This window comes from Oncorhynchus nerka, linkage group LG25 (assembly GCF_034236695.1).
Source record: "Oncorhynchus nerka isolate Pitt River linkage group LG25, Oner_Uvic_2.0, whole genome shotgun sequence".
NCBI classification, from domain to species: Eukaryota; Metazoa; Chordata; class Actinopteri; order Salmoniformes; family Salmonidae; genus Oncorhynchus; species Oncorhynchus nerka.
In genome coordinates this window covers 18,089,840-18,104,021 of record NC_088420.1, presented here as the reverse complement: position 1 = coordinate 18,104,021, position 14,182 = coordinate 18,089,840, and the positions used below count along the sequence as shown (strand labels likewise).

General features: G+C 42.6%; 1 protein-coding gene across 2 annotated transcripts; it reads right to left on the bottom strand.

Moving 5' to 3' along the window:
- Positions 1-129: 129 nt before the first annotated feature.
- reep6 (receptor accessory protein 6) lies at positions 130-13,531 on the bottom strand. Of its 2 annotated transcripts, XM_065009631.1 has the most exons (7): positions 13,207-13,530; positions 10,916-11,009; positions 10,227-10,365; positions 9,089-9,257; positions 3,784-3,863; positions 1,466-1,509; positions 130-1,024 (listed from the first exon to the last, which is right to left on the bottom strand). In XM_065009631.1, the coding sequence occupies exons 1-6, from the start codon at positions 13,337-13,339 to the stop codon at positions 1,468-1,470; spliced, it is 657 nt and encodes a 218-aa protein (XP_064865703.1). In that variant the 5' UTR covers positions 13,340-13,530; the 3' UTR covers positions 130-1,024; positions 1,466-1,467. The 2 variants fall into 2 exon arrangements, with proteins under 2 accessions (XP_064865703.1, XP_064865704.1); XM_065009632.1 differs by lacking the exon at positions 1,466-1,509 and having other exon boundaries at positions 13,207-13,531.
- Between the last annotated feature and the right edge of the window lie 651 nt (positions 13,532-14,182).

Below are 14,182 nucleotides of genomic sequence, written 5' to 3'. Positions count from 1 at the left end.
CTGTTGAGACAATGATGATGACAACCAATAGAGGGTACTCTCCTCTAAAATGCTTTGTCTCCGTTGCTCCCTGCCAAAGAATCTGTGATCATCTTGATAAGCAACATGTCCAGTAAAAAACACACTAAATAAGAGGACACTTTTATTCATACACAATTGGTACAAATGTATGTGCTTTTGAGAGTACAACATCTGTACATGTAAAATAATAATAATAATAGTAATAATAATGGAATGTTATTGAAATATCTTATTGCATTGCTAACTCACAACTACAATAAGAAGCACTTACTCAGTTTCTCATTCCATTTCAATTATTGGTTAAATACATAGTAGCAGTATTTACCATTGGAAAATGATCTCACCAGGATTCCAAGACCCACTGCATTAAAATCTAACTTACAGTAGAGGTATGTGGCGATTTCATTTGAATACAGCCTAGATCTGACTATAATACAATTTTACAAGACAAAAAGAGAAAAAAACATGTTCAAATCAAAAAAAAGAAACAAAAGACAATGATGAATAAATATTTCATTCAGCACAATGAAGTATGTGAAAACAAAAACAAAGAGGTCTAAGACTAAAACACTGTGCCTATTGTTGAAGCATTGAGCCCACACACCCCCTTATCGGAAGACAAGGACATTGACTGTAAAGCAAAGACATTTCAGACAAATTCAGTTACTCTAATCAGGTGATGAGAAGGTCAAAATATCAGACATTGCATAGCATTCAACTGACCAGACACACGACCACGCGGCTGTGAAGTGATTTTCAGCTGCAGTGGTTTTGGTCGATATGAAGCTTGGCTATGTGTTTTTCCTGTCCCGTTATCTGTCTGTGTAATGGTATCCCATCTCTGTCAGGTTTGTTTCATTGTTCTCCCACCATAGGGCATCAAGTATAAGTGGTTCAGCAGTTTGCAAGTCAACATGGAAACCAAAGTCCTTCCGGTGAATCTGGCATGGTTTGGTTTGCTGTCTTCAGTACCATCACTGAGACGATGCCTCTACCTGTGGATCTGTAAATATAATGAAAGACACTTGCTCATAGTTCACTCAAAGTTGCTCATTGTTCTCTCAAAGTTGCTCATAGTTCACTCAAAGTTGCTCATTGTTCACAAAATCTAATTTTGTAAAAAATACTTTCAAATCCCAAAGGTAGTCTTATGTTGAAAGTAGACCATGTCTATATCTCTATTATTGATTTGCGATTGAGGCATAGCTGGGTCTACACAATGATGTCATGGAACATGAACTCATATCGACATGAGACAACTTTGGAAGTCTGAAAATATCTGACAAACTTTTGGAGTGAACTATGCTTTTAAGAGGTTAGGTATTTTGCTTAATGCAATTAGTAATCTATCTATGCCACCAGATCCAGCCACTGCCCTTGTGGTTGACCAGGTGAATACAGTGAGTACTCCTGTGTACACACAGTATCACTGCGTGTCACTTACCATTAGTCTACTTTGGGTTCAGTGTAGGTCAACTCATGAATCATCTTATGAACAGACATGGAATAGGACCAAACAAGACAATGAGGAGGAATTACTTTCAAACAAGCTTCACAACCATGTTATGAAAGGGAAACATACGTTTAGCATCCTTGAAATACAGGCTAATTGGCCGATAGTCGACTACCTCTTCTCACAGCTCAGGTAATGGCTGTTGTAGTGGTTCTAGATAAGACCCTGAGGAGGGAAGCCTGGGAGAAGCTTTAGTCCCGGCATGTGTTCTTCTCACAGCTCAGGTAATGGCTGTTGTAGTGGTTCTAGATAAGACCCTGAGGAGGGAAGCTTTAGTCTGGCATGTGTTCTTCTCACAGCTCAGGTAATGGCTGTTGTAGTGGTTCTAGATAAGACCCTGAGGAGGGAAGCCTGGGAGAAGCTTTAGTCCCGGCATGTGTTCTTCTCACAGCTCAGGTAATGGCTGTTGTAGTGGTTCTAGATAAGACCCCTGAGGAGGGTAATGGCTGTTGTAGTGGTTCTAGATAAGACCCTGAGGAGGGAAGCCTGGGAGAAGCTTTAGTCCCGGCATGTGTTCTTCTCACAGCTCAGGTAATGGCTGTTGTAGTGGTTCTAGATAAGACCCTGAGGAGGGAAGCCTGGGAGAAGCTTTAGTCCCGGCATGTGTTCTTCTCACAGCTCAGGTAATGGCTGTTGTAGTGGTTCTAGATAAGACCCTGAGGAGGGAAGCCTGGGAGAAGCTTTAGTCCCGGCATGTGTTCTTCTCACAGCTCAGGTAATGGCTGTTGTAGTGGTTCTAGATAAGACCCTGAGGAGGGAAGCCTGGGTAATGGCTGTTGTAGTGGTTCTAGATAAGACCCTGAGGAGGGAAGCATGTGTGTCTTCTCACAGCTCAGGTAATGGCTGTTGTAGTGGTTCTAGATAAGACCCTGAGGAGGGAAGCCTGGGAGAAGCTTTAGTCCCGGCATGTGTTCTTCTCACAGCTCAGGTAATGGCTGTTGTAGTGGTTCTAGATAAGACCCTGAGGAGGGAAGCCTGGGAGAAGCTTTAGTCCCGGCATGTGTTCTTCTCACAGCTCAGGTAATGGCTGTTGTAGTGGTTCTAGATAAGACCCTGAGGAGGGAAGCCTGGGAGAAGCTTTAGTCCCGGCATGTGTTCTTCTCACAGCTCAGGTAATGGCTGTTGTAGTGGTTCTAGATAAGACCCTGAGGAGGGAAGCCTGGGAGAAGCTTTAGTCCCGGCATGTGTTCTTCTCACAAGTGGGATTTGCTGATTTATGTCCTTGTTTTCTTTCTTCATAAACAGCCCTCAAGTCCAGACCTCACCATGTGGTTGCTGTGATAAAGTCTCTGACCAACCATATTTGAAAGCTTATTTTGTGTTAAGGCTGCACTTCCTACTACATTTCCTTCACAAGGCACTCACAAAACTGAATGTACAATAGACCCACATTCAAGCTTGCAGAAAGAGAAAAATAGCTTTGCTACTCATGGCAGCATTATCAGTATCCATTGTCCACAGAGGAGAGGGATTGGTTTGTTAGCACCCCCATTAACTTCAGCCTGACTCTACAGAGGAATCGCTCAGGACACTCCAACAACATTTACCAGCCGAAGGGGAGAAAATAGTGGTCGACCGTGTGACTGAGGGGCTTGACACTTGCACCATACAATGACAAGCACTTTCAATAGTGTTTTGACTTTCAATCCCACTGAGTGTTTTCATCTTCTGTTGTTGATTTTCTATTGTTGATTTTCTATGGCTATGTTCATTAAGGGACTGACAAGCGACTAGAATGAAGGAGTGGTTTGCATAAGGTTACAACAAAATGACAAAAATCATGAAAAGGGGGCTTGCCAAGAAAGACTTATTAAAGGACTAAGGGCCTATTCTCATTAAAGAGACTTGGAGTGGAGATATCGGGATGATTTTTCAATTTACATAATATGTAGATAAGTTTATCAATTCACATTACCAATGGGAGTGTCATAAGCCGAGAAAGGGAACCATTGTTCAAGATGAGATCAGTCATTCATTCTGAACAATGGAGTAAAGTGAGCTAATAATAAACAAATTTCTTGTTGAGTGCTGCAACTCCTTTCTGCCACAAATTCGTCCTTTTGGAAGTTTTTCTTGGTAAGCCCTTTTCATGATCTAAGGGAAACAACTCGCAGACACAGCTAACGTGCAAGTTAACTAATAGTGGGACTATGTTAGCTGAGCTGGAGGGTTGTTAGGGAGTAACTATGGACCAAGGAAATAAAGTAATAAGGAGTTTGATATGAAAATAAACTGTTTGTTTTACATACAGGTGAATCTGATGTGCTGGGTAAGCCTTTTGTCTCTGATGCTTGTTGTATGGTCTTGTTTTTCACCAGTGTTTGAAGGACTGAGGCCAGACAGGAAAGAGAGAAAGAGACATGCAAACAAAGAGACAAAGGTTCCATCAGAAACAAGCAATCTATGCATATGATATTGCAAAAGTAATTGGAAAATGTGTATACAAATAATCAAGGCTGAAACACACGCACATATGCACACACATGCACACACAACAGAATAGCTCTGTTTTTACTGAAAATTGAACGGATCTCAATATTTAGGCTAATTAGATTGTTCCGTATACTTTGCATTATTCTTAAAGCAAGTATGCATTCTTTCAACAGGTTGCCTCTTTCAACAGGTTGCCTCTTTCAACAGGTTGCCTCTTTCAACAGATCTATTTATATCAGCTGACCTGGTTCCTGCCATCCTTTCGTCTACCTGCCGTAAGCTGCCTATGACCTCAGCCGACAATGTTAATCCCTGCTAGACCATTTGCCAGTTTATGAACTCCACCACTGGTGTGACCTCATACAGTAGTCTACAGCACATTGATCCTATCCTCATTGTTTACACAGAGGTCTCTAATAGGATTTATACTGTGAAATACCAGGTAATTTAGGGACAGCATAGGGAAAATAGTATGTAGCTGAATCTGGTGCAATATGTTGGGCATCCTTTTAAATGCACTGCTAACCGATACAATACATTTTCATTAGCATTGCTACTGTCACGCCTGGCCTTAGTTATCTTTGTTTTCTTTATTATTTTGGTTAGGCCAGGGTGTGACATGGGTATTGTATGGTTTTTGTCTCATCTAGGGTCTTTTTGCTTGTCTAGGGGTTTTGTAAGTTTATGGGGCTGTTTCCTTTCTAGGTAATTGTATGTCTATGGTTGCCTAGATTGGTTCTCAATTAGAGGCAGCTGTCTATCGTTGTCTCTGATTTGGAACCATATTTAGGCAGCCATATTCTTTGGGTATTTTGTGGGTGATTGTTTCCTGTGTCAGTGTTTGTGCCACACGGGACTGTTTCGTTGCCAGTTCACTTTATTATTTTGTATTTGTGTTCATGTTTAGTTTTTCTTATTAAAAACCATGGACACCTACCACGCTGCGTATTGATCCGATCCTTGTTTCACCTCTTCAGAGGAAGAGGAGGAAATCTGCCTTGACAGCTATATTCTCCAAACATGCATAATTGAAACAATGGAGGCTCCTCAGATGAGGAAGGGGAGGACCATCCTCCTCAGTGAATTTCAGAAAAAAATAAAAATAGTGAAACATTCAAAAAGTTATCCTTTTTAGATAAAACTATACTAAATATATTCACGTCACCAAATAATTTATTAAAACACACTGTTTTGCCATGAAGATCTACAGAAGCAATAGCAGCACTCTGTAGGGTAGCACCATGGTGTAGCTGGAGGACATCTAGCTTCTGTCCTCCTCTGGGAACATTGACTTCAATACAAAACCTAGGAGGTTCATAGTTTTCACCCACTTCCATAGACTTACACAGTAAAAAACTTCCGGAGGACTTCCTTCAACCTATCAGAGCTTTTGCAGCATGCACTGGCATATTGTCCACCCAATCAATGCATCAGAGAATTAATATAGTACTGAAAGCATAAACTACAGCTAACTAGCACTGCAGTGCATAAAATATGGTGAGTAGTTGACTCAAAGAGATAGAAAGACAATAGTTTAACAGTTTTGAACAAATTAATGTCCTCCTAAATTCAGGAGAAGCGGCAGAGAGAAAGCGCTAGCTACAGTATATTTGGTTTTATGTTTTTTAACTTTCACTTAGCTAGCAAATGCAGCTAGCTAGTTTAGTCTATTCAAACACCTGGCTCAAACAGAGAGGGATGCTATGTTAGCTAGCTGGCTATGGCTATCCAACACTGGAACTCTTCCAAGTCAAGCTAAGTGTTTGGTTTTATTAATTTATTGTCATCGGGGCCCGCCGGTGTAACTGCTAAACTGTTTTCTGACTGTACACTGTACTGCGTGATTGTAGCAGGTTTACTAACGCGTTAGTTCTAGTAGTTCTAGTTGACAATGAAGTGACAACTATGTAGGCTGTGTGTAGGGGTTTTTCACCTGGCCACAGACAGCTGATGTGTTGTGCACTGAAGTCCACAAGCGAGGGAAAAGATGAGAGGAGGAGAGCACGTAGATAGTTGGAGGAGGAATTGTATATACAACGAGCAAAGTGATCATGCTGTTTTTATGTGGCTGCTATGAAAGTGAACTGTTTGCGTGTGATCAAGGGTGTATTCATTCCGCCGATTCTGTTGAAAAACGTTTCTTAAATGGGACGAAACGGAACGAAACAGGGATAAACATACCTGAATTTGTCCAATAGAAACTCTAATTTGCAACTGTTGGACTAATGATTATACCCTAGTTCAGCTAGATGCAGGAAGAGTGTGCAAGGTGGTAATGAATGTGTCACTGTCTGACATCTTGATTACTCAATATTCTCTCGACCTGTGCACCTACTTTGTAAACTTGAATTCCTAGACTAGGTTGTAGTGACCTTCATGATGGGTATGGGGAAAAATTTGGGTATCATGTAGTAGCCTAAACCTATTGATGTTTCATTGAACTGGGTGAATGGAATATAAATGACAGTCATCCAACATGCTGTAATAGGAATAAGGCCATGCTCATAAAAAATAAAACATCATCCTCCCTCATCTTAAACAGCACCGGCTGCCACTGGATTTGAACATTTATTTTTGGTGGGGGTAGGAACTCAATGTACAGTGCCTTCGGAAGGTATTCAGACCCCTTGAATTTTTCCACATTTTGTTACGTTACAGCCTTATTCTATAAAATGGATTACATTATTTTTTATATTCCTCGGCAATCTACACACAATACCACATAATGACAAAGTGAAACAGGCTTTTAGACGTTTTTGCAAATTTATAATAAATGAAAAACAGAAATACTTTATTTTCAAAAGTATTCAGACCCTTTGCTATGAGACTCGAAATTGAGTTCAGGTACATCCTGTTTCCGTAGATCATCCTTGAGATGTTTCTACAACTTGATTTTAGTCCCTCTGTGGTAAATTCAATTGATTGGACATGATTTGGAAAGGCATACACCTGTCTATATAAGGCCCCACAGTTGACAGTGCATGTCAGCGCAAAAACCAAGCCATGAGGTCAAAGGAATTGTCCATAGAGCTCAGAGACAGGATTGTGTCGCGTAACAGATCTGAGGAAGGGTACCAAAACATTGCTACAGCATTGAAGGTCCCCAAGGACACCGTAAAATCAAAAAAAAAAAAAAAAAATATCAATAAAAAAAACAAATAATTAAAGATCCGCAGTAAAATAACAGTAGTGAGGCTATACACAGGGGGTACCGGTACAGAGTCAATGTGCGGAGGCACCGGTTAGTCGAGGTAATTGAGGTAATATGTACATGTAGGTGGAGTTAAAGTGACTATGCATAGATAATAACCAGAGAGCAGCATCAGCGTAATGGGTGGGCAATGCAAATAGTCTGGTTTGCCATTTGATTAGCTGTTCAGGAGTCTTATGGCTTGGGGGTAGAAGCTTTTAAGAAGCCTTTTGGACCTAGACTTGGCGCTCCAGTACCGCTTGCTGTGCGGTAGCAGCGAGAACAGTCTATGACTAGGGTGGCTGGAGTCTTTGACAATTTTTAGGACCTTCCTCTGACACCGCCTGGTACAGAGGTCCTGGATGGCAGGAAGCTTAGTACGTACTACCCTCTGTAGTGACTTGCGGTCAGAGGCCAAGCAGTTGCCATACCAGGCTGTGATGCAACCAGTCAGGATGCTCTCGATGGTGTAGCTGTAGAACTATTTGAGGATCTGAGGACCCATGCCAAATCTTTTCTGTCTCCTGAGGGGGAATAGGCTTTGTCGTGCCCTCTTCAAGACTGTCTTGGTGTGTTTGGACCACGATAGTTTGTTGGTGATGTGGACACCAAATAACTTGAAGCTCTCAACCTGCTCTACTATAGCCACGTTGATGAGAAAGGGGGCGTGCTCGGTCCTCCTTTTCCTGTAGTCCACAATCATCTCCTTTGTCTTAACCATGTTGAGAGAGAGGTTGTTACCCTGGCACCACACGGCCAGGTCTCTGACCTCCTCCCTATAGGCTGTCTCATCATTGTCGGTGATCAGGCCTACCACTGTTGTGTCGTCGGCAATCTTAATGATGGTGTTGGAGCTGTGTCTGGCCATGCAGTCATAAGTGAACAGGGAGTACAGGAGGGGACTGAGCACGCACCGCTGAAGGGCCCCCGTGTTGAGGATCAGTGTGGCAGATGTGAGTGCTACGGGTTGGTAGTCATTTAGGCAGGCTACCTTAGTGTTCTTGGGCACAGGGACTATGGTGGTCTGCTTGAAACATGTTGGTATTACAGACTCAGTCAGGGACAGGTTGAATATGTCAGTAAAGACACTGGCCAGTTGGTCAGCGCATGCTCAGAGTGCACATCCTAGTAATCCATCTGGCCCTGTGGCCTTGTGAATGTTGACCTGTTTAAAGGTTTTACTCACATCGGCTACGGAGAGCATGATAACGCAGTCATCCGGAACAGCTGATGCTCTCATGCATGCTTCAGTGTTGCTTGTCTCGAAGCAAGCATAGAAGTAAAATAGCTCGCCTGGTAGGCTCGTATCACTTGGCAGCTCGCGCTGTGCTTCCCTTTGTAGTCTGTAATAGTTTGCAACCCTGCCACATCCGACGGGTGTTGGAGGTGTAGTACGATTCAATGGCCTCCATCATTCTTAAATGGAAGAAGTTTGGAACCACCAAGACTCTTCCTAGAGCTGGCCGCCCGGCCAAACTGAGCAATCGAGAGAGAAGGGCCTTGGTCATTGAGGTGACCAAGAACCTGATAGTCACTCTGACAGAGCTCCAGAGTTACTCCATGGAGATGGGGGAACCTTCCAGAAGGACAACCATCTCTGCAGAACTCCACCAATCAGGCCTTTATGGCCAGATGGAAGCCACTCCTCCGTAAAAGGCACATGACAGCCCGCTTGGAGTTTGCCAAAAGGCTCCTATAGACTCTCAGAAGAATGGGAGACACTCCCCAAGTACAGGTGTGCCAAGCTTGTAGCGTCATAACCAAGAAGGCTCAAAGCTGTAATCACTGCCAAAGGTGCTTCAACAAAGTACTAAATGAGTTTGAAACCCCTGCCCTAGGGAGGTTGAAAATAAGCTAATACTTCAACAGAGTGAACTATCACTTTGAGATGTACATTAAATGCAATGGGGCTTGGAGCAGTTTCTCTGTACCTTCTCTGGTGACGGACTCGGCTGCGTTCATGGCTTTCCCGCTGAGGTCATTGACCATGCTGTCCACAGTGGCCTCATGCTTGAGGAAGAAGGGTCGCACCACCCGGTTGTACAGGATCTGAGAGCCGTTCCATGCAACGGGGGCCATGCACCACAACAAGAACAAGCACTGGGAAAGAGGGAGGGAAAAGACAGGAACATTTTGACACGTTGAAGGAACAACATAAGCAAAGCATGACTCCTCCATGAGCATAATAAACCATAAATACATGTGTTTGACGACAGGTATTTCACAGCATACCCAGAATTTATTGACAGGAATGTATGAACTGTATGTATAACTAGCTCATAATAGCTTGTAAATTGTTTATTAATGTGTTATATACCATATTCCATAGCCTATAGTGATTTTGAATTAGAGTGTAATTGTAAGGTCAGTAGTTGGTCACAATTTTTTTAACCTGTTCAGGGGCAGAACAACAGATTTGTACCTTGTCAGCTCGGGGATATGAACTTGCAACCTTTCGGTTACTAGTCCAACGCTCTAACCACTAGGCTACCCTGCCGGATCTGAGGACCCATGCCAAATCTTTTCAGTCTCCTGAGGGGGAATAGGCTTTGTCGTGCCCTCTTCACGACTGTCTTGGTGTGTTTGGACCATGATAGTTTGTTGGTGATGTGGACACCAAAGAACTTGAAGCTCTCAACCTGCTCTACTACAGCCACGTTGATGAGAATGGGGGCGTGCTCGGTCCTCCTTTTCCTGTAGTCCACAATCATCTCCTTTGTCTTAATCATGTTGAGAGAGAGGTTGTTATCCTGGCACCACATGGCCAGGTCTCTGACCTCCTCCCTATAGGCTGTCTCATCGTTGTCGGTGATCAGGCCTACCACTGTTGTGTCGTCGGCAATCTTAATGATGGTGTTGGAGCTGTGTCTGGCCATGCAGTCATAAGTGAACAGGGAGTACAGGAGGGGACTGAGCACGCACCGCTGAAGGGCCCCCGTGTTGAGGATCAGTGTGGCAGATGTGAGTGTGTTAATGAGTGAGTTGAGTGAGTTGAATCAGTTTTGGCTTAGAACATAAAGCACACAGATAGTGTCTTTCTGTGTGAAACACATCTAATGCTCTCCTTACCTTGAAAGCATAGTAGAAAGGAAACCAATAAAGGAAGATGTCGGAGAAGAATTCCCCCACACTGAAGATTCCGTAGACCACCCAATAGGTCAGCCATTTTGTGTCATCATCTTTGTTTTTACCCTCGAGGGCTTTGATTCTACATAGAAGAGTGGACAAAGTAACCAACATTACATAAGCCTACTTGAGGCAAGGTACTACATAACATAAAATGGCAATACATACACAGTCTGGCTAATAAATAATACTATCAGGTCTCTACAATCAGGAATCTGTCATGGGCCCAGATTCACAAAACCTTCTTAAGAAGACATTTCTTCTTAACTGCCATTTTTTCTTTAACTATAGACTTAAGTAGAAAGTTAAGTAAAGTTGTTATTTCTCCAAAGGGTTCTTGTAAATTTCTTACGCAATTTCTCATGTTTCTCCTTAAGCAAAAAGTTAAGAAGAAATTAGAGTCTTGAAAATACATTTATTGGAAATGTTCTTAATTCCAAGATTGCTAAACCCTTGTCTTAAACTCAGGGCATTGAGAGAAAAAGCTCATGAAAGCAATTGAACATGTTCCTTTATAATCAGGTAGTTGCTGTAGTGTACATTAGAAGTAGATATACAGTACATAAAGATATACAGTTTTAAGTTAATGGTAAATACATGTAACTTTAAACCTAGTTTGCTACTGTACTTACGAATAATATGCAGGATACACAAAACCAATCATGTTACAGAGGAGGGAGGCGCCATAGCCGTATACCAAATACAGTCCTGTCAGAGACACTGCACCTGTCGATAACAGAAAGGACACAACGAGAGGTCAGACTTTATACTGCACAAATATCTTAATCAAGCATTGCACTGCTACTTCATGAGAATGTAAGTAGTCTTACGGAAATTAGGAAAAGAGTCTCAAACGCTGTTATTGACTTAGGTAAATGATTTACAGAACGGTAGAATGCCATGCAAAATGCATAACTGTCTTCATAATTATGGATGAGCGAGAGAGAGAGAGAGAGAGAGAGAGAGAGAGAGAGAGAGAGAGAGAGAGAGAGAGAGAGAGAGGGAGAGAGAGAGACCAAGCCATGAGGTTGAAGGAATTGTCTCTAAAGCTTTGAGACAGGATTGTGTCGAGGCACAGATCTGGGGAAGGGTACCAAAACATTTCTGCAGCATTGAAGGTCCCCAACAACAAAAGTGTCCTGCATCATTCTTAAATGGAAGAAGTTTGGAACCACCATGACTCTTCCTAGTGTTGTCCGCTTGGCCAAACTGAGCAACCAGGGTAGAAGGGAGGGGAGGTGACCAAGAACCCGATGGTCACTGACAGAGCACCATAGTTCCTCTGTGGAGCTCTGTGGAGATAGGAGAACCTTCCAGAAGGATAACCATAACTCTCAAACCATGAGAAACAAGATCCTCTGGTCTGATGAAACCAAGACTGAACTCTTTGGCCTGAATCCCAAGCGTCACGTCTGGAGGAAACCAGGCACCGCTCATCACATGGCCCATACTATCCCTACGGTGAAGCATGGTGGTTGCAGCATCATGCTGTGGAGATGTTTTTTAGTGTAGGATTGGGAGACTAGTCAGGATCGAGGAAAAGATGGCCAAAGCAAAGTACAGAGAGATCCTTGATGAAAACCAGCTTCAGATTGCTCATGACCTCAGACTGTGGTTGAAAGTTCACCTCCCAACGGGACAATGACCCTAAGCACACAGCCAAGACAAAGCAGGAGTAGCTTCGAGACAAGTCTCTGAATGTCCTTGAGTGGCCCAGCCAGAGCCCGGGCTTGAACCTGATTGACGATCTCTGGAGTGACCTGAAAATACTTTACGTTTTTTATTTTTAATACATTTGTTAAAATTTCTAAAAGCCAAACGTAACATATCATACTCAATGGAGTGTCTCTGATTGACATACAGAATCATACGAAATGCTCTGAGTATGGTGGCGCTGTCCAGGGCTAATACCAACATGTAACATGGATCAGTATCAATGGAGGCTGGTGGGAGGAGCTATAGGAGGACCGGCTCAATGGCTGGAATGGTATTAATGGAACGGTATCAAACACATCAAAGACGTGAAAACCACATTATACTCCGTTCTATCAATTCCATTCCAGCCATTACAATGAGCCCATCCTCCTATAGCTCCTCCTATAGCTCCTCCTCTCCTCCAGACTCCAGTGATCAGTACCACCCACTGGCATGAATACACCTGTCCCATGCCTTGCCTTGTCCTCTGGAGGCTGACAATGATGCATTAGACATAACTACAAAGATATATTTTAAATTTAACTAGGCAAGTCAGTTAAGAATAAATTATTATTTACAATGACGGCCTACCCTGGCCAAAACCTAACCCAGACAAGGCTGGGCCAATTGTGCACCGCCCTATGGGACTCCCAATCACGGCCGGTTATGATACAGCCCGGAATCGAACCAGGGTCTGTAGTGACCCCTCTAGCACTGAGCCCATAAATGGCATGGCATGGCATGGCATGGCATGGTATGGTATTGACACTGTAGTTGGATTTCTGACAGTGAAATCTTTGAATGAAGTTGCCTTGTTTTTGTTTACATAGTAACAGCAATAGCATTTTATATTATAATAATGCACCATTAAAATATTCCTATTCCCAAACATAAAAACATTATATTATTAAGTAGTTCGATTTATTTCAAGTTATATTGATAGAGTTTCCCCTGATGAGAGTGTGTAAATTGGTCAATACCAAACTTTTTGCGACAGCCTAATTTACTTATAGGTCTACCATTTGGCTGGCTGTAGTTCGTGTTCACAGCCAGGATTAACCGAAACCTGTTGTGTATTCAACGAACATAGGTTTACAATGCATTATAGCCTTCACAGGTTGCCATCATAGACATAATTAGACATCATATTTCGATGTAGGTATCCAGTTATCATCTTTTCATGCACATAAAACACGTCATCATAATAGGCTACACAGAAATGACATACCTCCGGCAAAACATTTTTTCTTGATCCCCGTTTTCTCCTCCAGTTTCCCAAGGAAATCTGTCACTATGTTTTTCTCATTTAGAAATGTATCTGCGCGATCTCGAAGTTTGTCAAGTAGTTCTGAGATTCCCATGGTGAACTATTACACGTTTCGGAGTTTCTTAAGGGTAAATTATAATAATAAACATGTAAATCATGTAATTTGAAAAAATCCCTGTGGAGATCTAAGTACCGTGCAGTTCAAATCCGCTGACGGGACATGTTTCGGCTCCTCAATCCGCTTTGCTGGAGAATCCCTGGGTGCGTCATTTTGCGGTGGAGAGGGAATCGTCAATGATCACGTCTGGCTAGAAGGAACCCAAAAGGAATAGGCTACAGGTTATAATTCTCTGAAGTTGTACAGTGCCAAATTCCAACAGGTGCATCCGCTACACTGTATTCATTTCAGCAGGTTAACAACCTGTAATTATATGGGTATGTGTCTATAATTTGTCTCTATTTCCAACGGGAATAATATTTGTTGCTGTGTGCAATGTATTATGTTACCCAGCAGGTGTCAGTGTATGCATTCATAGTGAGCCCTCTGCTGGCTGGCCCGCCAGGACTGGAATGAAGCCCTGGCCTAGACAATGACCTCAGGTCAGTTTTGCGTTGTTGAAGTTTAGCCCATTGTAAAGGTAAGCTGATCCTGCATATGTGCCATGGGGCAACTTCAACTTTAAAGCTAGAATCCTTAGTTCAGGGGAGTCAAACTCAATCCACGGAGGGCTCAGTGTCTGCAGTTTTTGGTTTTTCCTTTCAATTAAGATCTAGACAACCAGGTGAGGGGAGTTCAAGGGTGGAACGAAAACCCACAGACACTGGCCCTCCATGGCGAGTTTGACACCTGTTCCTTAGTTGATACATACATTTTTTCTTTATTATAAATTAATGCATTGATTCTTGAAGTGTATTATAAGTGCCTAAAGAGCTTAAT